This window comes from Haliotis cracherodii, unplaced genomic scaffold, assembly GCF_022045235.1.
Source record: "Haliotis cracherodii isolate W230 unplaced genomic scaffold, xgHalCrac1.p SCAF_4, whole genome shotgun sequence".
NCBI classification, from domain to species: domain Eukaryota; kingdom Metazoa; phylum Mollusca; class Gastropoda; order Lepetellida; family Haliotidae; genus Haliotis; species Haliotis cracherodii.
In genome coordinates, this window is record NW_027266297.1 from 22083789 (window position 1) to 22110551 (window position 26763).

Genomic DNA, 26763 nt, shown 5'->3' on the forward strand with positions numbered 1-26763 from the left:
TGTCTTCTTGGCTGGCGTAACGCAGAACAGCTGCGAGAACATCTGTCAGCAACAGAAAGTGTGATTTATACAAGTCTTTTCTGCACACTTGTATTGAAATCACTCTGCGTTACATTCGTCCATGTTTTCCATGGATACGCGTCTATGTTCATTAAGCCAATCTTCTAATTTCATCCCGACAGTTTTTTTAAAGTCTGATTTCGAGCATGTGCTTTATCAATTGTTCCTAGGATAAACCAGAAAATGTGAAAAGAAGTGGCCAAGATTTTATAAAATGCCTCCTTAGGGTAGGTACCACATATTTTGTAATTCTTACGACATTTCAATTTGTAACTTGTTACTGTAAAGTATGAGCCATGTGGTCTCTCTGGAATTCCATCTTTTTTGTCAGTCCTGTTAACTCGTAGTACTCGTCATTGTCGTGGGCAAATAATGTCTAAAAATATAAATCGAACCAAACTGATTTTGTTTTAGAGACTCCCATATGTGAATGACAAACGACAACTTTGGCCATTTTTGCCATAAGGTATATCATAAGAAAATACTACAGACACAAAGCTAAATCATTCTAAGCAAAGGCTTTTCTTCATTGCTGATGGAACATAAGGCTTCTTGTACATATTCACGACTATACCGGCCTGCATACAGAGATTTCTGCTGATCCAGATGTGCTTGGAATCTCTCTGAGCGGGTCCTTTGCTAAAATTGATTGAAGACAATTGGCCTTTGAAGCCATGCTCCAAATAGCATCCAAACAATGAACAAAAACCAACAAAGTCTTTCATTTGTTGTATTAGCGACACCCAACCACTCGAACCATCGGTGAAGGTTTAATTGCAAGTGAAAACCGGACTCAGTGTAAAAATATACACTACAAATTGCGTTTTCCTTTCTTTTTCAAATCAAAACATGCGAGAGTAGCTGTAGATGTTATCACTATCTTGCTAAAGGATTACAGCATTAGCCAAATCGGGCTAATTCCCCTTAGATCCTATTCCACTTTAAAAATATGCCGTAATTTGGAGGCAACTACTATACGTCATCAAAATGGCCACCCACACGGCAGATGTTATCAACCATTTTTCACCATCGGATAGGCCGAAAGATTCCTTTCTTTTGCAACCAGAGCGAGCCGAGGTCCCCTCTTGGATCAGTATTTATTTATCAGTGAGTGTTTTGCCAGATTTATTGGGTGATAATCGGCAAATCGCCCATTTTCACTTCAGTGGTGAGCCATATCTCCCACGCTTTGAAATTCCGAATGAAATGTTCATTTTTGGCATGAATCTGTAGAAACAAAACGTTGTCTATGTCTTTATAACAGTGTGTTGCATCTCTTCTTCATATACTAGGGTGGTCCGACGTTATCAGCTAACGTTGTCACTTAGGAGACCTACATTATTTGTACACTGACACCACACAAGTGAATGTGCAGAAGACGTTATCACGATAGAAGCACTATTTCGTTTCAGGTTACAGGGTTTCGTAGACAACCAACGGAGGTCATTGTAACCATCGCACGCAGCACTAAGATGTGTGAATGGTTTACGCATGTAAATTAGGGACTCAAACTCAGAATTGAAGTGTTTCATGGCTGAAATATAAGCTGAGTGTCCATAATTGAAAACTTGTTTATATCATCGTAACACCTCCTTAGCATCTGTCCTAATCCCAGAACAGTATCCTAATGCACCGTGTTGTTAAATACATTTTAGTTCAGTGCACATAAGAACGCGTCTTCGAATAAATGGAAATTAAATCTGAAACCTGTCTCGTCCAACACAACTCCTTCTCAGAAGGGCTGGCCTATAATTGCCATGGTATTGTTGGGCAGTAGTTGTGGGCTCATAAATCTAAAGCTGTGTCTATCAGGAGATAATTTATTTCAATTATCACCAGAACATTTAGATTAGACGTTCAACAATCAACACTCTCAAGTATAAATCCCACCGGTGCCTTATCTTGAAAACAGGACTCCGAGTGAGGGACGCCGATCTACTTCTTTGGCGAGGTTAATCCCACTGTATGTGTGTTTCAAATCCCTCTGGTCTACTACCGACGCTGGCTGTTGTCGGACTTGTGGTCAAGCCAAGATTATAACTGATACAATTCCGGGCCTATAGAGGTGACCAATCATAGTCATCACAGTTTTGAAATGTTCGGATCTGAACGTCATATTTACTTAGTAGTTTAAAGTACTTGCATTAATCATTCATTCATTCATTCATTCATTCAGCAAAAACATCATATCGTCGCGACTTCTTATTTATTAGAAACACGAAACTCGCAATCAAGCGTAAGAAATCTCTCAATCAATCATTATGAGTATCACGTTTGATGTTCGTATTTATCACATCTGGTTGTTTAACTCCGCGCGTTTTCTTTGAAGCGTACCGGTGTTACTGTGAACTGAAGGTTAACTTCATAGGCTATATGATTATAATTTTGATTCCATTCACATTCAAATCTTCACACCAAACTTCTAACTTTACGTGGAAGTGTCTGGGTGCTCTCATTCCCAGGTAGATATGTAGCAGTTTTAAGAATGCAGGGGCACGTTTGGTGTGACGTTCTTCTGAAGCAAATACACATTTAAATGTCATAACGCTAGCTGGTGTGTATTGAATGGTGATTTGTTGTGTACACAGTTAGAAGATTAATCACTCTTTAAAGTCATGCAGTCATCTCGTTATTAATTTTCAACCATCAATAAATTCCTCTGATCACAGTTACTTTGGCCTCTGAGAAGACTTGGCAACACAATGGCATTTCTTAGAAGCTGACGGATGACAAAGTAGACAAAAGTTTATGTATAACAACTTCTTTATTTTACTGTCATAGCGACGTTTCGGTATAGATCCTTATACGGTTGTCAAGCAAGACTAGTATCTACACCGAAACGTCCCTATTAGAATATAATAAAAAGGTTGTTGTTCAGAAACCCTTTTTTCTATAATACCATTCTTTAGAGTGAGTGAGTGAGTGAATATGGTTTTACGCCGTTTAGCAATATTCCAGCAATATCACGGCGGGGGACACAAGAAATGGGCTTCACACATTGTACCCATGTCGGGAATCGAGCTCGGATTTTCGGCGTGACGAGCGAACGCTTTAACCACTAGGCTACCCGACCGCCCACCATTCTTTAGAACGCCATGCTGGAATCATTATGTGTTTGGGGACTAGATATTAACTCAACCGTTCATAATACGCAAAACACATATGAAAAAGACCAACCTTCACAGAAATAAGCGCGAATGAATAGCTCCGGTCTTAAAACTCTACTTTGACGTATTTCCAACTTTTAATTTACCACGAAGCAATATTTTGTCTGGTCCAAACAACATGTTTGGCTCTTTCGTGTTGCTGTAAACCTGTGATGTAAGACAGCAACATATTGTATATTTAGCCTCCGGGGTATTTATCTTCATTTAGATGAGTCCGTTGTTGGAATGCCGTTACCGCCGCAGTTCATTAGTAACGTGCAAGCAGCGCTAACCAACTCGGGCGTTAGATTCTACACGTACCACTATGTTTATTTTGTTTTGAAATATTCGAGGGCTTGACCGCTAGCCGGTGCTGGATGTTGATACAACACCTTCTATCTAAATGGATTCATTAGGTCTCCCTTATCGCTTTATTTATTGACCATGGTGACCATAGGTCAAGCTGGAGACATACTGAAGAAGCATCTATCTGACAAAAACCTGAGTGATGGGGTGAAACATCCTTACCACTCGAGGGTTCATGGTTATGGTGATGACATTATTAATGACGTTAGTTATCTCATAGCTCATCGGAACGGAGTGTTAGAATTTGAAGATACCGTGAATGATATGCACAACGTGGTGAAAATGGGCTCCGGTACAGTATCCTAAACGTCCAAATAGTTTCTGCTGACGGGTGTGTATTTTATATTTATGGCTATTAGATATGTACGTGTTGAATTGATTAAGTAGACGCTTGTCGCCTCGCCTTCCCTTATGTTATGGCAATAGTGAGCCTGAATTTCATGTCTTATTCACACATTGACCGAGACCAAGAAACGGGATTTGAAATAGTTCCTGAATAGGTATTCTGAAAAAAGGTCACACGTGGTTTGAAATAGGAAAATGTCATTGTCCAGCAATTTTTAAGGTGCTAATTCTTCTATAGTTCTGCACGCCCAGCACCATATTAATGCTATTGTAAATATGCAATACTATTTACTTTAATTATATTATATGTGCACCTCATCTATGGGATCTAAATGTATTAGCAAAACACGTATTGACCTTAATTCTTAAATATAATGTTTATAAAATGGCACAACCATTTGCAGTGACTCACGCCAGGCAGAAAGATTACCATAAAAACAATTCAATCTTCAAATCTACGGCCCAATTAGATAGCACAAAACGCCATATTGTTGTCATCAAATATCAGACCTATATAATTCAACAAAATGTTAAGTGTTATTAATACGAATCCAACCTTTAGGCATAAAAAAAACTACATAAATCAAAATAAATATCCCCGGCAACATCACACTGTGGTGCCCGCCAGCTAAAGTGTATCGGACAACGTCGAGACACGTTTAACGTCAAAATGACGGTACACCAGACCGCGCCGTAAAGATATGTTACAGGGCGATCATGCGCTACACGTGGCAGAGATGGTTTATACAAGCTAAGTACATGTCGAGGGGTTTTCGATAGCCACTGCTTAGGTATATAGACAAGGTTTTGACATTTGGAAAGCAGCACATGAGAGCTGTATGTGAAATATAAACAGCCCAGCGTTACAGCATGGAGTAAGCCGTGATATGTGTTGTGAATGCATGGTGTATACTTTGTAAGATAAGCATTAAATCTTTCTGATTTTGACATTTGCAAGTTTGGGCCTAAGTGGGTGATTACAAAACGAACGAGGGCTGTGTATACGAATGCGGAACGTTTAAACACAGGGTCCACCAGGTTTGAGTTGTGGCAATTTCCCATTGCTTGTTTGAAAAGAACGCACGTTAGTTGAGTTCACAAAATTATCCTAACCCCATATAAATCGCTTTCTGTTTATATACACTATCTAAGTATAGATGTAACCGTGGCAGTTTACCTTGGTACGGATGATTACAAAACATGCAATGGTAAACATATGTAACAAAAACGGATTGTGAAGAAGGCAGAGTTTATTCAAGTCGATTGCTTTAAATGTAGCTGCTACCTCTGGCTAATGTGGAAAACAATTATTAAGGAAAAGTCATTTTGGGTAATAGACCATTTTACGCTGAAAATGCCCATTGCACATGTATAAAAGTGCATAACGGAAATTTACTTCGAACGTTTTACGATTATTTGTCTCAGTTCTCAGCCCATGATATGAAACAAAGTGCCCTTTCGATATTACTTAAAATATTATTTTATAATTTATGTCCATGGTAACAGGGGCAAAAGATACTTTGAACTTCGTTTACAAACTCCCTAGTCATCTAATGGACGTGTATCTAATGAATAACGTTTCCATCAAAATATTTTCTTTCAAAATACGTTTTCGTCGGAAATGTATGTTTGCTTAAGGATCGCGATGCTTTTTCATTAGGAATAGGGATGAAGTGTATTTTATATGATCAATAACGGTACACAATTTGTAAAAATCAAAGAATATTTCACACGGCCACCTGACAATGGTCATCAATAACAATATTTTAGATTTAGATAGAGCCAACACATTATGGAATCAAATCTTAAAACATCAAGAATAAAATATACAATGGCTAGTTATATTCAATCAAAGCATAGAAGGACAACTACATAATATGGAACAATCTATGAACGGAAATTACCAATGTGAAGGTACATCCAGGTCAAAATTGGAATATAAACCCCGCATCATGTAATTTGCATCGAAAGTTAAATTGACCATGTCATGAGAGATTAGAAAACAGATTTCTGTCTAATGCCAGGCCAACATGATTGATCAGCTGTTTTGCGGTTGATTCGGTTTAAATATGCATGCATTGCATCCCCAAAGAAAAACACCTCGTAAAGGCCACAAGCAATGACGAGGTGAGGTGAAATAGGGTTGAACATGACGAGACCATTTTAATATGTGTGTAGACCCGTGCAGATCCGGGGTAGAATGGGTCCTCAGCAACCCATGCTTGCCATAAAAGGCGACTGTGCTTTTTCGTAGGAGGCGACTGACGGGATCGGGTGGTCAGGCTCGGTGACTTAGTTGATGCATGGCATCGTGTCCCAATTGCGTGGATCGGTGCTTATGATGTCAATCACTGGATTGTCTGATCCAAACTTGATTATTTACAGACCGCCGTCATATAGATGGAATTTGCTGAGTGCGGCGTTAAACAACAAACAACAACATAATATGTGTGTAAATATAATGACTGAGTGAATTTTATTTTTTTTACACCTCAAACAGCCAGGTCCCAGTTATGCTATGGCGGTCTGTGTCAGTTCCTCACCAGACAGATCAGTGGTTGAAAGTATGAACATCCATACGTCGTCAGGAAACGATGACCATAATCAGCCAGATCACGCCTTGTAATAGTTAAATTACTCCTCGATTCTCGGTTCTAACAATTAATCGATTCCAACGATTAGGCATCGGAGACTGAAGAACTATTCAGCACTGGAATCCACGTGGTAGTTTTGGTAAATAAAATGTGTAAAAACTCACCGTTTTTGCATGAGTCAGAATAATAAAAATCACGTCTTAAATAATAGTAGCTATTAAACAGTTGAACTGGGTCGATGTTGCTGCTTGTGGACTGAAGTTCCCACGTTTTATCATAAGCTCAGTAGCTTTTATGAATTATGCTGAGTCATCTACCAAAGAAAATGTTGGACCGAGACTGCACGCAACAGTATCTGTGCAGTTGTACGCAGCATGCGTAATTCATGGCACTGGATTATCTGGTCCATACAAGACTTGATGGTTACCATACTGCCGTCGTATCACCAATCATTTTTTTACTAGGAACATGTTATATAATTAATCAAATGACATTAGTGTTGTTAAGTAACCGTATTTCAGTTTCCTTTTTTAGAATATCATCTCAACTACCTTGAATAAGGCAACCCCTAAACGACCATCACCTTGCAATATTTTCATCACAATAACACAGTCCTAAAAATAATAACTGTGGAATATGATTCTAATCAATCAGAGAAAGTAATGACTTTTGTCATGTTCAACTTCCTAAAATAATGCTTTCTGAAAATCTGATACTCCGCATGAGGTGAACACACGATGCAATAGTCTAGACACTTGTCATCCCTCGATAGGTAGTGTATGTTCTGGGAGAACCCTATTAGTAATAATTGTGCATGTTATATCGAAACGCCACGTTCCAACATACTCCTGTTTCTTATAGAACGACAAACACAACCAGGCTATCACAGTAACTCATATCGAATTTGTCAGCGAGGATTCATTAATCTTTTGATTGTGAACTATATACTGAGAGATCTCATTAGTCCGTTCTTGTTATAACCTTGTTATCCTGGAAGCCGCATATTCAGACAGATTGCAACTGATCTATTTTACTATGCTTTTTGTAGATGGAAACAGTTACTTTGGTCGATTTATGCAAGACGAAAAAGGGTCTAGATTAAGCTTACATTACACGCGTGAGTAAAAGTTCGAAGAGTTCAGATAGTGTCTGTATGATTGTAAAAATCACAAAAATGTGGAATAAATAAACGGGAGTTCCATTAGGAAGTGTCTCAAGTACAACTAACACATTGAACATATGTATGGAAGGTAACTTTACCTTTTTCTTTGGACTATATTTCGGTATACTGTTTAATACGTTCTTAAAGGCAAAATGATAAAACGGGTGGAAACTTTGCATGGAACATGTTATATAGATCGATCTATTAAAGAAGGTCTGCATGGTTCTAAAAATTATTTTACCACTCATGCACTTGGAACTGTACTGAACTGGATCCCCTGTCTAAGACATTGAGAAGTTGAAGAAAACAGAAGCCACAGAAGCAGCTGAAGGATGATAAGAACATACACGTGTTGGTCTCTTTCATTTCTAGACGCCAGTCTGTGGTTTGGTCTGATGTGCTCGCTCTAATAACATCAATACCACACATCGCACAATAACTGGTGCAATTAACAAGTGACTTAACACAAAGTGTTTGCTGAGAGAGACACTTAAAGTGAGTCTAGTGTCATCTTATCGACAGAACACTTCAGCTTTAAATGCCAATCTTCCTGACAACCATACTACAGGCAGACCAGCATCGCATGGCTTCATATTTTACTTGGAACCAATGGTGAAAAACACTTCTGAAATAGGCGGAACACTTCTGAAGGTTCTCCACTTGTCCTATCCTGGCTACTGTATCCAATGGTACACCCTTGGCCTAAATTCTCACACATCAAAGAGTCCAGCAACTCCGAGGTTCCTTACAAGATAGATTTCTATTTGTTTTATTCCGTAAAATCAATTTCGCTTGAATAACCAGGCGCAAGAAGCTAAATATTGTCGCAGGTCCTTTCTTTTATTGAAAAGGGAGACTAAGTAAATACATCTTGGGTGCAAATTAATCAGACAACATGTATAGTGATGATAGGCTCAAACAGCAGAAATCGGTTAGCTTTTGGCGGAAAGAAACATGGAAAAGTAGGTCGCGTTGGCTTGTCCTTTCTCTTAGAATCCTTTCCTTCATTACAACGTTTCATGTTTGTTCAGACACGAGTCAGAATAAATATCCTTAATGGTATTTTAAATTGTCACTGTGTATAAACTACTCAAAAGGAATTAAAGAACACACGATTCTTTCAGATTACTATATAGTTAATCTGTCATACCATGACATTATAAAAATATCAATAAACAGTTTTATGACTGCAAAACATGTGAGGAAATTGACCGTAGCTGTTGAAACAACTTGTACACCATTGTTTTCTTGAAACCTTTAAAACTGGCCAGGTTTTATTGTGTTGCTTGTTTTTCTTTCAGTAAATATTAACCTAATATCCTCTTCAAATTACAAATTAAAGTAAAGTTGTAAATCTCCGAAATCGGGGGCTCAGTTTTGTTTGTAAAAACTGCCAGATTTTATCGACTGTAGAGGAAAAACCTGTCTTCTTGGGGATTTATTGATGATATTTTGGACCGTGTTGGAAATCCAGCATTATCTGTTTACAACAAGTGCCAAAGTTAGATCACGTTTTTTATACCACCATTTCCACCACCTGAGTACAGGAATGTGGATGGGGAGCTTGTGACAAGAGGGATCATAACTGATGCAGGACTCTTTACGGAGGATAGAGGGATTGGTTATAGGAGGGAAACATGGCATGTGGTGATTTGCAATTAGAAAGTCAGTTCCTTTTTTAACATACGGTTAAAGTATGGTAGTTACGATAATCTTTGTGGAACGCTTTGTGGAACGTGGCCATTAGACTTGCACAAGCCTCTAAGACAATAATTAGTAGTTTAAATTTAAATTTCTAGATTGTATAAATATAAACGTGGTGGCTTGGGAAGTAGTTGGATGTGTCACCGCGTTCAACAGCTTAACTCTTGAGAGTTTCTGGGGCTTCGGTCCTGCCCCACACTGAAGCACATGTACATGTGGTGTCTCCTCAGGCAAGTGACTTTGTTCGAAATGTGCCTCTGTTTACCCAACACTAAATGGGTACCTGGTAGGATGAGATGGTCATGTGGCTGTTAACCTTCTAGCGCCTCACATGTAGCTTGGGTTGTATACTCCTCAGGGAGCTGAGAATGATTTTTGAGTGCACACTGATCCATTGACCGCGGTAATAATGTCTAAGCTCCCAGAGCATGCTTATGCATCGAGATATAGCACCATATAAATTGAGTAGTAGTAGTAGTAGTAGTAGTAGTAGTAGTAGTAGTAGTAGTAATAGTAAGAAGAAAAAGAAGAAGAAGACGAAGAAGAAGTTGTCCCTATAGGAGACTCCTTGTACTGTCCGCTTATCTCGACTTGCATATTATGAGAATAGAATTACGACACATCCATTGGACTTATCTTTCAGTACAGTCTTGGAGCAAGGCCACGAGGCCCTGTACCTTTAACAAAGTCATTTTAGCTTCATTTCTGCTCTGTGCAGACCACAATGTTCTCAATCGTAACAACAAAGCCAACGATGAATACGTTGGTGTTCTGACGTTGCACGACAGCTGCCAAAGTGAAAAGCTCTCTTTGCATGTGTTTTTGATATATTTCAACTGTGAAAATTGATGTAGAATCAGGGAAACGGAGAAGGGCGTGTTCTTCGAAAGTACTGAGTAGTCAGTTTCCTATCCAGTGCCACCCCTCGATACGAATCTCGCGAGATAGCGAGCTACCAAGATATATCACCCACGGTTATTAATTGGAACAACGGGATAATGCGTAGTGTGAACATCTAAATGATCAGTGAATAAGGGATATTTTCGTGAGGTTAGACAGGCATAGTGTGGGTGTGAGGTTACTTTGGCTACATCTGCAGCCATAGTCCCGTGGGCTTTGTACGTTCACAGCTGATAGTTGAGATTGATAATGTTTAGATTTATAGCAAAACGTTTTACTGAACGACCCTTAATCACCTAAGCCTGGTAGACAGGCATGCCAATTTCAGAGCAGTGATTGTTTCACAGATTTGTTGTGGCAGAACGTGTATAATGTTACTTGTCATTACATAATGGTTGAAGGAATGGCTATCACTGTTACACATAATTAAAGTATAACCCAACACAAATGTTGATAAAACCATTTAGCTCTATATTTCACATGACAATAATTAAGAAATGACATGTTAAAGATTTCACAGAACACATATACATATCAAATCTCTGGCACTCCACGATAAATTAACACTAAGTATATAACATGTTTATCACAAGAAATTATTAATTAATAATTTATTTCAATTTCAGTATACTGTTTCTGTATCATAATACACATTTGTTTTATATAGGCACATGTGAAGTAGTCACGTAGTTCGCTGATAGATTTTAGCATATCAGAGCGTTTCTGCCGTTTTCACTGACGCTCTTTGCCCTACCATGTAAGCTATTTATTGAAACTAACCTGTGCTACATTTCATCTAATCTATCTTCACTCCACGTTCCCCAGGTTGTCTAGACCCACAAAAAAAACTGACTCAGCTTGTTAAATAAACACATCATGCTCCCACCTGTCCGTATCTCCGTTGCTGCGTAGCCCTCATATGTGTTATTTACACACCGACGGTGCAACCAACACGACTTTGCTTCATGTGTGCTGGTTGACAGGTAGAATGAGCTTATCTGACTTCTCAACATAATGGAAATCGACATGCAATTGACACACGTTGGATGAAATCGACACAGGAGGAGGGATAGGACCCTATATATAGTTAATATCTTCACGATTTGTGTTTCAGGGTGTGAAAGAACCTTGTTTGGGTGCTCTTCTTTGAGAAGATGGTGATATGGTCCTTACTTTTCTAGAGTGGGTTTATACTAATCGTGTTCCACTTATCTATGGATGTTAACGTAGCCAAGAAGTTAATAAACATTTACATTCAATTTTGAAAAAAATAATCCGGATATTTACATTGGATTGTTCTTTTACAAGAGTAAAGTCCTCCTTATATAAATATTTATGTATAACAAAACGAATTGTACGTTAAAGAGGCCAAAAGGAGCAAAATGACCACACGCAGTTGATAATGAAACCATTTAATCATGATTTAAAATTTAAAGTGTCTATATTAATCGTAAATCCTTGTGTAACAAGCAACTAGAGTCTTCCATTGGTATTTAGAATTTGGTCACGGGCTCAGTCATGACACCATGACATCATTTACGTCATGAATGGTCAATATGAAGTGCTTCAACAGACGCAGACACGTTTCCATCAAAATATGTCATGTTTCCACATGTTTTAGAGGATCTTATATGAATCTGATACCTATGGAAGCATGAAAACTCATTTTCTATTTTTACCATATACTTAATCAGGATACACATTCATCATCTGACTTTGGTACAGAAGATTGGAAAAAAAGATGAAAGCATGATTCTTATATTCCCATGGTACTCGTCCACAGTCTTTGATTCGGCTCCCGCTGGTGTGTAAAAGGAGCCACGGGTCATTCCATGGAAACCACTCATATTTTCCGGTATGTGCCACCTGAGTAGTATGTGTGTCGTTCGTACAGCTCAACCAACTTAACACGACGTTGTCTTCGACCAGGGCTGCTATATCCTAAAGTGTAGTTCCAATTGTGGATGGGGCAATTGTGACTGTGAAAGATCTTCAGATTATTAAAGGTTACAAAAGGCCTGAGAGATGATTTGAGCCCGGAAATATGGCCACCCATGTAAGCAATTACACAATGAACCCTGTAGATATGCACCTGTCTTCTATACGGTGGAGCTTCCATGTGTGTAATTTGCTTATGTGGCATCACGCTAGCTCCGAAAATATCAATGTATATACTTACACACATGTTGCATTGTTTAGGATATCGTCAGCAATACACCACACATACGGAAAATATATTCTTCATTAATTGCAATAAAATCAAAATAGAATGAATTAGGTTGTATAAAAACTCTTGTAACAGTAATAGCTTAAAGTTCGCGATGTAAGTATGATTATTCCCAAACGAATCGCGAACATTGTAATTACGGTCTTGGTCAAAGCAAGTAGAGAACAGGCCTGGGTGATCAAATGTTCATTTTTTCCCACATTCTGGCAGCGGAAGTATTAACACTAGTAGTAGTAGTAGTAGTAGTAGTAGTAGTAGTAGTAGTAGTAGTAGTAGTAGTAGCAGCAGCAGTAGATAATTTGGGCACACTAGCGGCCATAATATTTAGGTTACGAAAGGAAAACCTCTTTGTTAGTTGTTATTGACAGCACCCATCCTGTGATGAGAGCAGCAGCGAAAATCTAGAAAGACGAATTATATCCTATTGACAGCAAATTGCTACTCGAGCTCACACTCTGGGGGCAATTATTCTCCTACACGTTAGATGTGCATCCTGTTACCTCAGGCCATCGGCACGAGAGAGAGAGATAGATGACACCAAACTACCAATATCTACACACACACTAGACTGAAATAACAGTACACATAAATGGTGACCAACAGAGAAAACTTTGGAAGTTCGAAACCCGCGAAATGTAGGGGTATCTCGATTCAAACAAGCCAGTAATTCATTATTTTATGAACGATGATCCACACATGAAAACAGGCGCCTTGGAAGCAAAAAATACATTCTTCGAAGTCACCAGCTTCTCCTTTGAGCGCACAGGATCATCATAAATGCTACATCAACAGGCCATTAACAAGGTATAAACAAACACTGAAATACGCGTCAAATCAATTAATTTCCACCAGATCGAACTAATGTCCCGCGCTGTGAACCCAGCTCCCAGTTCTAGTCATAGAAGCAATCACGTCTTTCGTAAAAGAAACGAGAACACTGTGAGTGGAATAAGTTCATCACTGTGGAAATACTTCATATCGTGCCACGACGACCATTATATAATACACGAAGTCCCTGGGCCAATTTTGTACTGCGTTCGAGTTGAAAATAGCCATCACGTAGGTATTACTTTAAACACGATGGCAGAATGACGGGGAGCCAATTAAGATACTCATGGGTATGTTGAAGAACCACGGAGCACTAGATGCCTCCCTGTCCGTGTAAGATTATCGGAATGTATATGCGTAATAATGATTATTATTTACATGACACCAAGCATACAACATTAGGCAGAAGCAAATATCATCATGAACAGGTTTGTAGTACGCTTTATTTGGATTACAACTTTCTTCATTGTCATACAAAACATTGCACTGCAACACATGATTTAACGAGCTCTTAGAGGCTTGATAGCAAACTTGCATGAACTAACTCCACTTACGCCTGGGGCGGTCGGGTAGCCTAGTGGTATAAAGCGTTCGCTCGTCACGCCGAAGGCCCGGGTTTGATTCCCGACATGGGTACAATGTGTGAAGCACATTTCTGGTGTCCCCCGGTGATATTACTGGGATATTGCTAAAAGCGGCGTAAAGCCATACCCACTCACTCACTCCCATTTCCTACTGTCCCCTCATGGTATTCCACCTAAATCTTACTGTAACGTCTTGGTTTCCTTCTTTTACTATAATCTCTCTGGCTTGGTAATTGATGTCATGATGATGACGTATCCCAACTGCGTAGATCGATGCTCATGATGTCAAGCACTGGATTTGTATGATGGAGACTCGACACTTTACAGACCGCCGTCATATTGAATATTACTGAGTGCGACGTTTAACAACAAACAAACAAAGTTACCGTGATCATTTCTTCAAAGTTTCTAAATATGTCTTTTATGAATGTATCTTGTATTATGTTTGAGAAAGGGTGACAAATGAGTGAATTTCAAATTTCAAATTTGATCATGTCAATAGAATATGTTTCAAGAAACAAAGAACATACATATTACCACGATTGTATCTCGATGAATCGTATATTTTTCAAATTTAATATACCGTGACCATAATACGATTAATGTTCATTAATGAGTCGAATGTAATGTGTATAAGTAGAAGTAACAACCCTTATCTTTCAGTACGGACTTGGTATTATTTCCCATTCTGTTGGCTGGCTGTGGATTAACATATAGTCTATGAAATCGTTTATTGCGCAATACATGTTTCTCCTCTAAAATTAAAACAAATAATTTTCCAGATGTTGATTTCATAGAGCTGGCTAGAGCTGGCTAGACATGCTTGTATACATATCTAGATTGGTTTTCTTAAAAAATATATATTCCACAGTCGTGTTGCAGGACTATTTTGGCCGCTGTTGTATCAAATAGCTACAACCCATCCGTATTCACCCAATGTGGCAGGTAACAACTTTAAGTCTTCTTGATCCATACTTGTGTCTCCCCATTGTGAGGTGAGAATTCAAGTCGCCCGCCATGCCCACACTTGACGTGTGTCGCTATAGTAGTGCTGACAGGGCGTTTCACCTGCTTACTTTACAATAGAACACATGAAGTATTATAGATAGATCTTTCCACTAATCGCCTACGAGACGGACTATATGGCCTTGTTAGACAGTTTGTGAGGGCTAGGCGCTTTTCTTGTCCAGGTGATGTCATTTCTTACATACCCTGCAAGCGACAACAGACTATTAAAGGATTACCTGACAACCTTTGACCTTGTGATATAGATGACACATATTTACTTACAACCTGTTGTCTGGCAAAGATAGCTATTTGGTTACGTCGTTTGGTTGATACCCTATATCAGAACACATAGCTGAGCCAGAGAAAGGTGCAGTCACTTGTCAAATTATTCTGAAAACTTGGGACTTGCAAATACATGCAAACTAAGCATAATTTTGTCTGGATAAGACAATCCGATGATTGATATTATGAGCCACGTACCAAGCCATTTTGGCTACGATGACACACAATCAGCAAAGTCACTGAGCCTAATCACCCGATCCATTTAGTCGCCTCTTGCGATTAACATAGGTAGCTGGGAATCTGTTCTGACACGGAATCCCCACAAGACTTATGGCTTTTATCGAGAAATATTCCAGCAGCTCTAGCCCTGGTGTCTACAGTTCACAACTTTTGAGGTACAAGCTCTTTCTACGAAGATATCAACGAACGCCATACGACTCTTGCTCATTAGTTATTTGATCGGGGTTGCAGTACTTAAGGTCTTCAAAAAAGTGTTATGGTAGACATGTGGATGCCATTTTCGAATTTGACGCATCCGTGACCAATGATGTCCGATGCAATTCCCTATTTTGTCTTGTACCATATCTTCCTGGATTTATTTTCATTTGAAGAATTGACATGCCTTTGCATGTGTTTGTGAGGGGATCAACCATTGGGGAAGGATACGTTGACCTTTTTGTGAACACCTGGTGTCATCACTATTTGATAGTGATTTGTGTTCTGGTAGGCATTACACAATGGACTCCTGTGAATATGGAAATGATTTTATTGCTTTTATTTTAATGTAACATTGTTATAACTGATTATTCGCTATAATTAAGTATACATTCAAGATATTGTTTAGAAGCAGATTGCAAAACGTTTAATCATGTGTGATTTATTTTGTTCAAATGATTTTACTGTTTTCTGGCTATCACCAATCTGAGCGCGTGCAGCTGATCAGATCCAGGGAATGCAACACATTGATCTCAATAATTCTTTGACTATCAAACATTATTTGAACGATTTAAATCTCACTTACAGTATTTTGGCATATGATATACAAGAGTACAAGAGTACTGAGAAAATAATCTGTGTTTGTAAATTAATCCCAAACATTTTTGCATTCTTACCCTTTCACTAACACCTGGTGTTGTCCTGATATTCAGTTATGCGTTCATATATTATTTAACACTATTTTGCCTTTTATTTAAAATTATTTTTTTATTTATTATTATTGACGGGTTTTTTTATATTAGATACTGTCACATTAAACCACAGTTCATCTTTAGTAAAATACAAACTCTCCAACTGGTTGAATTACCTAAGGCCATTGAACTTAAGCCAATATGTACTGCTGCTTAAACGTTAGGGAATTACAAGAAACACATATTGACTGACCCCTCAGTCCCATCAGTATCACATGACATCAAAGATAGTGAAGAGTTTCTATGATGAAGCAAAATCAATATGTCTTTTGAAAGAATCGTATCTGTGTTACATCCTAAATTGCAACCCATTTACCCACGATCTCTTTACCTTACTTCCTCATCACGACTCATGGCCTCGCGACACTTGACACCTTCAATTCCAGACAGTGGGAACTAACTATACACGTGATAAGACGTTGGCTCGAGACACGGAGCATCTAAACAACCAGGATACCAATTGAACATGGAATCTCATGATTAATTATTCGTTGTGTTTCTGCACAGTTTGATAACACTATGACATTAGTTTATTGGCCAAACTGTCCTGATTAACGAGGCTGTTCTCGACATTGAACAGGTACACATGCGCTTGTGTGAGATGTTCTGGTAGATCGAAGTGACTCCCATTTCACCTGTGTGACACGCTATTAGTCTTCATTATGGAACCTGTTGATACTTGGCCGACATGTGTTGTAGCTCCTGCCAGGCCTAATGTGGAGACGAGCCTTGATGGATGACTATTCGGAATGACCTATTGCAGACAAGGACAGACAATAGGGACATCTTCCTAATGTTCAGGAGAAAAGAAATATTAATCATGGTCGTGATTACATTTATCGATTCTTATTATAAGGGACGTACATATTAGGAAGTCCCATTTCGCGAACATCATAAAGTTCTCCATCGCTTTGAAATATATAGTCTTCAACTTTCTTTGAGATCTTCTATTGTCTATGTGTGGTAATTTATTGGTTTCATATATATTTCCTAATATATTTTGACAAATTATATTTTACATTTATCACAAGTAACAAGGTACAAATACTAAAAGACATCTGTTGAAAGACAAGTTAAAGATGCGCTATTGTCACAGTGGCATAAATTATGTATTTCAAACTCGATAAAACAGAACATTAAAACCGAAGAGCATTTAAGTGCAGCTGAGTCGTGACCTTCTCAGAACACATCTTGGAAAGGGATTCACATCTTTTCATTAGATCGGGCGTTGTACTGAAAATATTCCTCCACATAATTATCAGTCGAACAACAAACCTTAAAGTCATGCCTATTTTCCTCACTGAATGACATTAGAAGATGAAATGGATATCTTTACAGATCTATCGAAGCTACTGTCAAACATCTTACAAATTTATATCATCTCAAAGAGCAGATATTTCACGCCTGATGGGCAATCGTAGAAAAACACACAACATCATTTGGTATTGTGTAATCGCATAGCCCTTCGTGTCACCGCTTTTATGATATATATAACACTGTTAAAGGATGTTTAAATATAAAATGTACATCGGGGTTTATCTGAGCACACACGTGCCGTTATGTCACAAGCGAGCAATCTTTTATGGAAGGAAGGTGTTTAAAGAAAACATTGTTAGCAAGTTAAATATTTGTCAGGAGTGATTGAATTTCTATGTTGTGTGGTATAACGATGGATGCCCTTGATAACGTCGCTGTGTATGTTCCCAACAAATAAAAGTGCGTTTCAGCTTCTAAAGAGACCAGATTTTGAACCAAAGAATAACAACGTGGTGACACATTTTCTTTATTTTTATAACGTTTATATTACATCAGGGAAGTAGACTGCACGAATATAAAGCTGTCAGCAGCATCAAGGTTATGTAATTATCACCTTTGAAATTCATTAAAAGCGTGAGGAGACAAACCAATGTCGACAGGTTGAGACTCGAGCCTTGCTTTTAGTAAGATAGGCATTTAGTCAGTCAAACCAGGTGTTCTACGGATGCTAAATAGCTATGAAAGTATTATCTTCAACGACCGTTTTGAACATCGAATCACATTTTGGACATTTTCGACATATACTTCTTGAGTTGTATGTCTTCTGATTCCTAAGGTGTTATTCAACAGTGAAACTGTGTTTGTTCAGGGACCTTTTCGTGTACGTATTTATCTTTATTCCGACGTGGAACAACGGTATTGTGCAACAAACACATGCCTACGCTACTATACAATTGATAGTAGAATGTTTTCTTAGCTTAAAAGCATCCTTTGTTTGGCAGAATGTAAACATCATTACTCATTTCATCGATAGATAAAAAAAAACACCTTGTATCTTCTGACAGGTTCGATAAAAAATGTATGCTGATTATTTACAATCATTTTCTAACACCAAATATCCCTTATAACCAAACATAAATGCAGAAAGAAAAGGTTCAAGCTTAACATCTCTATACGCTACAAACTGCTCATATTTACTAAAAATAGCAGCTCTTAAGGTAATTTTCAAAGGTAGCCTTTTAAAATGTTTTTATCGAACACTAAATATTAAGCTAGTCAAACGAAAAAACCTCACATATTCTCCTTGTGACGTGGGAGCAATTTCCGAAATATACAAATCTGCGTACTTGTCTATATGTTGTTAATTACGGAATAGGCTCTATTTCATAACGCTTAGTTTTGCATCAAAGCCCTCAACGGCAACGCTATATGGAGTGTAAATTACATAATTACAGAAATCAGCAACCAGATGGCTCGAAACCATCCGCAAATTACGCCAGTTAATCAGATGCTTTTTGCGTAAACTGCTCCTCGCTTGCTCCAACCCAGACTCCGTCCTGAGGAAAGCGTGGGATGGGACGTGGGAGGATATTTCATTTAATATCAAAGCTAGCACTGCGCATCTGCCGGGAATGCTGCAGTCTTGTAGTCCCCCTCGGGCTTGTGCCAAGCAGGTGGCTCTCAGAAGGAAATACGTACAATTTTGACAAGTGATTGACAGAAATCTACAGCTCTTTTTTGGATGCAGATTTGTCTGCAATTTGATCCACAATGATGAGGAAGTAACACCAAATAACGGATAGATACAGTCAAGTGATAGCTGGCCTGGATTGCCATGCCCCTGAGGGTATTCTTAGACAATAGTGGGGGCGATTTAGGTGAAGGTGTCATCCATTTTTGTGTTTAGCTGCATGGTACGTAGTTCTTTTATTGTTTAATGGCCGTGGACGTAAAAGTTAAAGGTGAAGAATGACAAGAGAAGGTGCCGGTTGTGACAGTTTGGAAGACATCTCGGAATAATGTTCCTTAAATGAAGGTGATTACATTTTGTGTGATCCATCGCCTTAATAAGTGGCTCGTCGTTTTAAAGGTTACGGAGGAAAACGTAAATGTGAAAGCTGTCCAATTGACTGTTTTGTTTGTGCTTTACCATTCCAGTAATTACGCCTTAAAGGTTATGTTTTTTAAGACATACATCATGGATGCCTCAATATTTGACATTCGTGGAGTCATGTAGTTTTGTGTTATTTAAGACGCCCCCGCAAGCAGGAAATATGGATCATATCAAATTCGTGGCATTTAATTTCTATAATAAGAAAATGTTAAAATGGCAAAAACGGTGCCTTTTTTATTGACGCTTTAGAGCTTTGATATTTTCGTCTTCGTGTTATATGTCAGGTGGATGTTTTACAGAAGCAGTGAGGATGAAAAAATATATTTGTTCTGATTTCTAGTTACAACCTTGAAACAAGCAGCAAGCTATGATTCGTGCATTCAATCAGGAAACGCCATTGCAATTTCTCTTTCTTTGAAGAAGAACCATTTCAGCGTGAAGTATGTTAAACGTTCCCCACAGCGATCCTTATAAAGTACTATGTTTATCATCACTCCAATACTGTGTATCCAAGTGCTAACACTGCCTTTGTAAAGTATGCCTTATGTATTCATTACATGTTCATGTTATATGTAGTACTATGCGTGTAGTTATGTATCTATGTGTATGTCTGTATATGTGTATATGAAATAGATACATCAGTATATATATATTATTTATTGAGGTAGACACCTGACTTTCAAGTAGGTAGGTAGTATGGTAAAAGGATGGATAAGTTGATAGATACAATGAATTAAGGTAAACAATCTGAGTGGATAAGAAGATATCCATATAAATAATAAGGTGGATGTGCAGATATGCACATTGGTGAAACTGTATGACCAAATTAGGCGTACAGCCATTAGGAAAGCATTTAGAGAGGTAGGTAGATGTACAGGTAAGTCAACAGGAAAGCAGCCAGAAAGGTCGAAAGAAATTGTAGGCAAGGACGTCTCGATCTGTAATTAATTCTTCGTACGCTTCAAAAATCATTATTGCAATAATTTAGACATTATGCACTTGACCATATGTTCACAGATTAGCCATCGTAAATCACAACAGATATGCACCGACGTGTCAGGATGTCACTGTGGCGTGTTGAGGACAATCAGTTTCAGAAAGACTAAGTATTAAAGGATCACTCGTATAAAATGACAGCTTGTCAATATACGTGACAAAGGCTTCTACATTTTCTTTTTGATCTCTGCAAGTTTTTTTGACCAAAATAGAACAGATTCTCTATTCATTTCAAAACTGAATTATTATCCTAAGAATAATTCGATTAATTCGTGAAAGGATCGAATCCAGGGCAGATTCTCACATTCACCGACGGCTTTAACTAAAAGGACATTTCCTAGTAAATACATTCCAATTCTATCTGAGCTAATCAGGCACATAAATATGATAAAACGCACGTCGCTTTGACTGAAGGCTATATCCTTCACGACACCCCGGCCTATGGTCAATAAAGGCGTATTCATTTTTGAACAGTTGCCTAGAAATATGGGCCATCTTTACTATCCACTTCGATTTTTTGTCACAAGTATCTATGAATTACTTCTAGCACGCAACTGCCTAGGCCCTGTCTCGCTCCAGGGATATTGTAACATTTAGCACCATGTTTATCAAACGTGACGACTCAGAACTCACATGATCTGGTTCCCCATGTCAAATGTCAAACGTCAAATATCAAATATGGAGCTCTACGTGTAACAGGATTTGATATTATTTCTGAGGAATTATCTGATGATTGCCAAAGGCGCCAAATAATTTGACTGTCTGGCTACTATACTAGATTATTGAAATAAGAAGTAGTCAATAAATCTTATTTGGAATTATGCAACTTACTAAAATAACTACAAAGCTATTATACCAATGCATTCTAAAAATGCACTTTTTTCTCTCTGAAACATTCCAGATATAGTTGATGGATTTTTTTGTGTGTGGACGTTAATCTTATAACTGACTTATTGCTTGTTGAATCCTGTTTGACATGTTTAGAAAGAAAATATCAACGCAACTAGCAACAGCACGTTTTCAAACATTCTGGTCAAGAAGAATGTCTTTCATGTATACCATTAACTTGATATCTGACAATGTTTACTGGTTTTCGACCCATCAGTAAACAAGTACTGAATGCGTTTTCAAAATTCTACTTGACATATGAAACTTCAAAAGATTATTGTGTATTGTATTGTGGTTCAGAAACGAAATACTTGTTGTTTTTTAAGAGTTATAGCACTGGCATCAGAGATTGGTTACAATTATATGGGTTTTATTAATTTGTAACTTATTATAAACTTAAGTTTAAGATATTGTGTATAAGCGTTTTGCCTTCTTTCAAATGTTTGTATCATTTGACAAACAATGAAACAGAAGACAGAAGGCCGTAAATGTATACAATGCACTCTTTAAACTTCATCTGCAGTAAACATGTTGAGATATGTCCAAAAACGATAACAAACCTATTGGATTCTAATAGTCACTCACATATTTAATGTATATGTTTTGACTTTACTTAACTTTACTTGAATTGGCATTTGATTATTCAAACATTTCAAATGTAGAGTGTCAGTTATATTCGCATTCTATTTAGATAAAGTAGAAGCACTGGTAAAAGTCGTGCTCCGTGATTAAACTTAATGGGTTTATCACAGCTGTTTACGATAAGCCTGCGAAATAGGTAATTGAATCTATGTTACACGTTGGCAAAGTATCCCATCTTTACTCTGAACAAATGCTGAATATCTATTATGACACTAGCCATAACCAGCTTACAGCTGTGATAAAGCATCAGTCTCATTATATAACTACTTTGCTATTTAACATTCATATTTGAGGCGAGTAGCAGGACAATGACGATTATATAGTTTGTGTGTTCGTGTGTGTGTGTGTGTGTGTTTGTGTGTGTGTGTGTGTGTGTGTGTGTGTGTGTGTGTGTGTGTGTGTGTGTGTGTGTGTGTGTGTGTGTGTGTGTGTGTGTGTGTGTGTGTGTGTGTGTGTACGTGTGTGTGTGTGTGTTGATGTAGATGTAGTTAGCTCTGTTCTTATATATTGAATATACTAGTATGGATGGATGGATGGATGGATGATGGATGGACGAACGGACGGACGGACGGACGGACGGACGGACGGAAAGACAGACAGATAGATTCAATTCATGCCCCGATGATATAAATGTATGAGCGGGTGATAATCAAACTGAACTCAGTCCCCGATGATATAAATGTATGAGCGGGTGATAATCAAACTGAACTCAATCCCCGATGATATAAATGTATGAGTGAGTGAAAATCAAACTGAACTCAATGTCAGATGTTATGAACGTGTGAACAAGTGAAAATCAAACTGAACTCAATCCCCGATGATATAAACTTGTGAGCAGGCGAAAACAACTCAGCTGAAGCCCCGATATTGATGCTGTGACTGGGGATGATAGCCTTATCACAGCAACTGAAGCAGCTATAAACCACTTAATAATCTCATGACGGTGTTCATAAATTATTCGCAATCACATATTGACCTGAATATATATAAAGGACCATTACCGTTATATCACAAGGCACCGGCCTCGTGTTCACTTGTCATGATCTGAATTTGAAGGAAATGAATATAGTGCCGACAGTGCACATGATCAGATTCATCACGCTAAACCTTATGTTATGAGTGTATCATATGAACTAGCTAATCCATAAAGTTAATCTTAAGTAATACTAAACGTTACGTAAATAGAAACAAATGAATATAGCTGTATTCCAATTATTATCAAGTCACGACAGAACTACATTACTGTCTTACCAACCATATTCTAGCCACGCCATATATGATATTACTGTTATACAACCGTAATCTAGCCATAACATATGTTATATTACTGTTTTACCAACCTTAACCCAGCCACACCATATATGACATTACTGTTATACAACCGTAAAGTAGTCTCAACATATATGAAACTACTGTTATACAACCATATTCTAGCCACAACATACACGACATTGTTGTTATACCAACCATATTCTAGCCACACAATAGATGACATTACTGTTATACAACATTATTCTAGCCACACAATAGATGACATTACTGTTATACAACATTATTCTAGCCACACAATAGATGACATTACTGTTATACATCCATATTCTAGCCACACAATAGATGACATTACTGTTGTACAACATTATTCTAGCCACAACATACACGACATTGTTGTTATACCAACCATAATCTGGTCACAACATATATAACATTACTGTTATACCAACCATAATCTGGTCACAACATATATAACATTACTGTTATACCAACCATAATCTGGTCACAACATATATAACATTACTGTTATACCAACCATAATCTGGTCACAACATATATAACATTACTGTTATACCAACCATAATCTGGTCACAACATATATAACATTACTGTTATACCAACCATAATCTGGTCACAACATATATAACATTACTGTTATACCAACCATAATCTAGCCACAACACACATGGCATTACTGTTAACATACGTGGTACAATTGGTATATCATACTTGACAAACCTGACAAAAGACAGAAATAACTAAATACAACTTCTATATTTCGTCTAGAACTTACACAACAACAAGCTACATTCAGTATTAGTGTTATGCAACTTGTTACTAGCCTCTACTAAAAAGGATCAGTAAGTGCCCAGCCCATTCAATTACTTACCTATGGCTGGTGTCTTGATATTCAGTAGACATGATATTATGACTACCAGTTTCATAATATTATACGTGGTAATGGTCAAAGACTAATTGTCCCTGATTGTGACACAATTTCTATGTAATATTATCACTATGTTGTGTCTGTTCGAGGCTGTTAATGTAAAATACCATACACTGTTATCATGGTGATAACAACATGCGAGTGATTATAGCATAGATAGACGGCCACCATTGTGAGACAAAACTATTCACATAATATTATTAAGGCACTGTCCTGGTATGCCTTAAACGATTAAATCAAACCCACGAAAATGACATCGAAACCACATACGAACGTTCAAAAACACTAAAATACATATAAAAAATGGTAAAAATATATAAATTATTACCGTTCAAGGTATTTTGAAAGATGAAATTAAACTGGTACATAGGTATTTATGATACACTACTCGTGTGTGAAATAGGACGCGGTTACAGATTGTAATAAGAACAGCATTTCTCTTAATTCTGATAGGGGAAGATTTCACATCTTCATCACCACTGTAGCAGAGATGCCGTTCTTTTGTGAAGAAGAAATAACTATATAAGCTTAACGTTGCAAAAAAGTATTATGTAAAACGTAAGTATACATGTAACGTATAATAAACTAAAGTTACACAACCCGAGTATCGATATTCTCAACTTCCTACAACAAGTTCATTTAAACTAAGTCATTATGAAGCATGCCACTATGCGGACCGTGCAATACAGATGAATTCCTGTGGTGAGATTCTATACTTTCGTTTCCTTGTTGATATATCATAGTGAGCATACTCGGCATATCGAGAAGGCATGTTAATAGTACATGTATAAGAGAGTCAAATGAACACTTACCTCAAATCTAAGGTTTCCAACCGGCGGAGATGCAAAAGGAACACCGAGATATTTTTCAACTTTGTGGTTTGAATGTACATGATCAACAAAACCACGGACTGTTCCATATTTTGTCTCCCTGACAACAAACTGTCTACCTTGACGACCACATTTCACACACGCAAAAATAGTAGCGTAAACCAAAAAGTTTAAAATCCTTGAAAAATCGGACATTTTCGTGGCCTTACGCTTGAGTGCAACTTCACAAAAAGCCAACTTGAAAAGTTTGATGCCCCAGCTCACGAAACAGGAGCTCTGAGCAAAACCCGTGTAATTGATGTGATTAGAGCCAATCTTGACTCATCCGGAGAGTTCTCGGTAACCCTGGAATCGAAAACAAATCCTTTATATACAAGCAGCATAAAGATTAGAGTCGATTCGCTTCATGTCTTCTCTCACTCCCCTCTATCTCTCTATCTGCCTGACCAGGGGTGCTGGGCTCGCTGTGACCCTAGAGCAGAGATTCGCTCTAATTTAGCGAGTGATATCACCTCAAGACGAAGGGTAGCGCACCGACAAGCATATGGGCCGAGGGGTCCGAGGTTGGCAGTATCGCTCTCAGTAACAGATGCCGAGAGTAATGTACTAGACAATGCATCAATCGGGGCGGGACTTGTATTTAATGGGTGGAGCTCCCTGTGACAGAAAAGTGTAAGTTTTGCTGCCGATCAAGTAACTAAAACTTTGCCTAACTGTCCCCTTCGCGTGCTATTGTAATATGTTATTAACGAGACACTAGCGTAGTGTTAACTGGCTTTACGCGAGCCAGAGTTGTAAAGCAAGCCTCGGCACATAGTATGATAGTAAGACGAATATCGACATGGGGCGTTCTGTCCTCGAGGTATATGATTTCTCATGCTGTATAGATCTGTCTCTTCCTCGTCAAGTCTTACAGGCTTACTACAGGAAGCCAAAGATTTTGCCACTCTCACCAGTTATAATAATTTGGATTGAATCGATAGAGACTATGCATTCACAGGACAGAAGGTCGACAACACAACATAGAAGCAATGGATTATTGCACTACAGCCGGCCCCAGTTAATTGGTGTTATGTAAAGGTCATTTTCTTGTATTGACTTCATTCTCATAACGTTCGATCCGCGGAATTATCTGTATTATAGCTGGTAAAGTTATAAAGTGTGGTACCAACTCAATACATTGATATTTATATAGTTTCTAACAACAACGCATATGGCGTCCTTTGAGTGGCTGGGTATCGAGAAAATGTTGCCTTTAATGGATACCCTCTTGTACCTCCTCATAAACCATAAAATTCATTTTTTTTATTGTAAACCATCAATCAGCACGGGTATGAGACACATGTGTGAAACTGTGTTGAATTGTGTGTATATGAATGTAGTGGATATATGACCAGGGCATGGTGGGTATGGTGTGTTTATGTGT

General features: G+C 38.0%; 1 protein-coding gene across 1 annotated transcript in view; it reads right to left on the bottom strand.

Annotated features, from left to right (window-relative positions):
- The window catches only part of LOC139478776 (acetylcholinesterase-like), a 96874-nt gene extending 71029 nt beyond the window's left edge, over window positions 1–25845 (bottom strand). The window contains exon 1 of the mRNA XM_071261395.1: window positions 25320–25845. Within this exon, the coding sequence (XP_071117496.1) occupies window positions 25320–25532 (213 nt within the window). The 5' untranslated portion in view covers window positions 25533–25845. The remainder of the gene's footprint in view (window positions 1–25319) is intronic.
- Window positions 25846–26763: the final 918 nt, after the last annotated feature.